The sequence below is a fragment of the Vollenhovia emeryi genome, unplaced genomic scaffold (assembly GCF_000949405.1).
Source record: "Vollenhovia emeryi isolate VEMERY1.0 unplaced genomic scaffold, V.emery_V1.0 DF942390.1, whole genome shotgun sequence".
NCBI lineage: Eukaryota > Metazoa > Arthropoda > Insecta > Hymenoptera > Formicidae > Vollenhovia > Vollenhovia emeryi.
In genome coordinates, this window is record NW_011963976.1 from 1 (window position 1) to 3,848 (window position 3,848).

Here is a 3,848-nt window from a genome sequence, read left to right on the forward strand (position 1 = left end):
GTCACCACCGGAAGCAGGTTAAAAAGGGCAACTAATTCCGAGCGTTGGTTTATATTGTTGTTTCAATTGTTTATGAAAAAAAGGAAACACAAAATGACTCACAATGTATGCAGATCAAGGTATTAATATGGAGAACCTGATTCTCTCAAGAATATCATTATCATTAGACAAGTTCTATATCACTTCCTGTACATTAAATATTGTAAATTAAGACTGAATATCTAAACTACATATAATTATGGAATCATCAACATAACTGTGTTTGATTCCAGAGTTATTCTTTCATTGGTTTCCTATTAAAGTATTATTAAAGTTGTGAAATTAATCAACTATTACTATTTGTTAATGTAAGACTAAAAGCGATCTCACCGGAGTGAAAGAAGAACCGTCTTTTAAGCTAACCTTCGAGCAAATGTAATACTGAACGTACTAACTTGATTGCATATGTATGTCCCAATATATCTTTTTTTTATTAGATGTCTTTGTTCTGTTTCGTTGATAAGTTCTCATCATAGTCATAAGGCAATTAACAGCAAAGTCAGTAATATTAGTTAAGAACGTAGAATTCACGAATTTGTTTTTATTATGTACCATGTGTAAGTAAGTAAATTCGCGATTATTCTTACGTTAATGATACCAAGTATAAGCTCCAACGACCGAATATATTTTGTTACTCTATCTTTTTTGCATCTCTACAAAAATATCTTCACTACAAAACTATCTTCTCTACAAAAGTAATGATATCATCAAATGGCGCCAACTAAACTAAATAGTTTTAAACGTGGTGGAGCGATGTTTGGAGTGGGGGCATGCCCGCCGGCTGGGCGCCCGCGGACGCCCGTTGTCCGCGGTTTAGACAATTTGCATCTCTACCCGGGCTCTACAAAAATATCTTCACTACAAAACTATCTTCTCTACAAAAGTAATGATATCATCAAATGGCACCAACTAAACTAAATAGTTTTAAACGTGGTGGGGTGATGATTGGAGTGGGGGCATGTCCGCCGGCTGGGCGCCCGCGGACGCCCGTTGCCCGCGGTTTAGACAATTTAATACAAATAAATATTTTATTTTAAATTACAAAAACTTGATGTGTCACTTTTCAAATCACCTTACTTGTTTACACGATTTAATTAATTTCGTTTATATGTTGTACATAATAAAAAGGAATTCGTGAATACAACGTTCTTAACTAATATTACTGACTTTGTTGTTAATTGCTTTACGGCTATGATGAGAATTTATTAACGAAATACAACAAAAGACACCTAATAAGATAGAGATATATTGGGGCAGATGCAATCAAGTTAGTACGTTGGCGATTACATTTGCTCGAAGGTTAACACATGGTTAACACATTAGTTGTTTAATTACTTAATATGTAGCTATATACTTATATAGTATCCATAACATAAACACGACGAATAACGTCTTGATTATTTTATCAAGCCACTCCATCCTGAAACGTCGAGTAAAATTAATGTGTTAAATATTATTTTAAGCTTGCAGTATTAAAAATACATAATAACATATTTGCGAAGAAATTAAATAAACTAAATGTTGTAAAGTAAAACTGAAAATTTAACAAATAATTGTTACATTAGTATGCCTGATTTATTTGTTATCTCAATTTAATTGACAGACATTTTCACGAGGAATATTGAAATCAATTTCTCGAACTTCGCAAATCCGAAAGACAGGAAAGATTAAAGTAAGCACTTTACGAGATTTAGAGTATCAGTCACACTGCTACCTTACTACGGTAATTGTAACCGCGTGAGTTCCGGCAAGACACTGCTACCGTAGCGCTACAGCTTTGTTGCTACAATTGTAGCGGCGCCATACTTACATTAGCGAGCATGACCTCAAAATTATATTTTAATTATAAGAGTCGCGTTTGCCAATTAAATGAAACAAATATAGAATGGAAAATATTGAAGATTGGCTCATGAATAACATATTGTTCGATGATTTATCAGATAAAAGCAACAATGAAGTGGAAAAAGTTTAGCTACAGTTCTATTGGAAAGTTGCGTTTTGCCGAAACGCACTCGTGTAGCGCTAGCGTAGCGCGATAGTAGCAGTTTCTTGCCGGAACACACTCTTAGTTGACACAGATCCTCGCCATATTTTATAAGGAGGATTATCAGAATATTTAATAATGTGTGAGCGTCGTGGTAATAGATAGGTAATGCTAACAATAAGACATGTGATATATGTATGCATTCTAAAAAATATTTAGAGACGCAAACAGAAACTCCAGAGAATAACTAAAAATTTCCTATCTTAAGGTGAAATTGTCTATTCTCCATTTTTTAAGATGCACCTCACCTTTTATAATGACGTTTGGCTGCTGTTAGATCGTCTACGTTTTCGTCCAGTAGGTAAAATTTACAACCCTTTATTGCCTTTCTGCAAGTAAGAATTCATGTCGATGATATACATAGATAAATGGGACGTTATAAAATAATAATGCAAAATTATATTATAAGAAAGTAGGATTTACCTATAGTATTCATGTAGGTCAAGATCTTTGTAGTCAAAACCGAAGTCTTTCCAATTATCAGCGCTGAGATTATCGACCGCAGTGTTCCATTTTGTATTATGAAATGTCCACTTATTTAATGAAAAATGCGACGCGAACGTATTCACTACATATACTTTTCTGTACAATCTCAAAACTCTAGCAATAATGAACACCTTATTAATTATTTAATTCTTGAAGAAGTTGCTCATGTGGTTTTCACATATGTACAATTTTAGGAAATATAATGTATTATATTTTTTCGCTTTCGACGAAACTCCGAGATAAAATGTGTGATTTTTGTAATCAAAATAACTGAATTCAAAAAGTACATCAACTTTAAAACGTCTCGCATTTTAATCCAACTTTTAAAAGAAATTTATACCGTAGAAGGTTACGTGGATCGAGGCACCGCTTATTGAACATTGTGCAAACGAACATATTTATACCGTACAATCAAGAATTCAGAAAAAGAAACAAGAATACACGTATATTGAAAAATACAGAGTGAACGGCTTCTCAACAGGAGTGAACTCTACCATAAACACAAAAGAAAATGAATCTGGATCGGTATAAGAGTTGGTGGCACGGCTGTTGCCGCGAATGCAAACTAGAGGATGAATGGTTCAATTGGGACAGGCAGGAAAATTGCAATATCCAACATATACCAAAAAAATGTCATTAATTTTTGCATATTTCAGTAAATCTTACATTGAGCGTGCACCGTACAATTTCATCATTCCATCCAAGATTGTCGCTGGTATAACGTGCAGTAGCAACACCAATATATAATAAACAAAAGAACTTGTTGTCAGTATTGTTCGTGGTTTCCAAAGTATATTATCGAGAGGAATTTCCTCTGTGATCTTCATGCCTACGTCCAACGAACCTTTGTTAGTCAGGTACTTAATTTGATTTGACGTGCAGTTGTAAATATCAATCGTATTAATCTCACTGAAGAATAAAATTTACAATAAATGACAGTATACACATAAATACACATGTAAACATACATGAAGATTCGGTTGCATATAGCAGCTCTATTAATATTTTAGAAAATTATACTATAAGAAATGAAATTGTTTTATTACGAAAGTGTCCGACTTACGTTTTAATACCACGTCTCCAAGCCATGATTATTACCACTTTAATGACTAGGTCTACTGGAACATTATCTGGAATTGCAGAAGGATCAGTCCTAACTACACGTATTAAACCTTTACCAACACCAACCATCAATCCGACCGGTCCGTTGAAGTTGTCTATCCAACCCTCAACAGGATCATTCCATGTCGAAACAACTGAAAAATACCAAAATGTTTTT

At 33.8% G+C, this 3,848-nt stretch overlaps 1 protein-coding gene across 1 annotated transcript; it reads right to left on the reverse strand.

Annotated features, from left to right (window-relative positions):
* Positions 1–44: 44 nt before the first annotated feature.
* On the reverse strand, positions 45–3,820 carry LOC105569023 (fatty acyl-CoA reductase 1-like; the record flags this gene model as incomplete). The annotated part of the gene is made up of 6 exons (XM_012025146.1): positions 45–434; positions 1,329–1,459; positions 2,332–2,412; positions 2,507–2,683; positions 3,236–3,478; positions 3,633–3,820. Coding segments are annotated over 5 exons (774 nt in total), but the record flags the coding sequence as incomplete, so codon positions are not given.
* Positions 3,821–3,848: the final 28 nt, after the last annotated feature.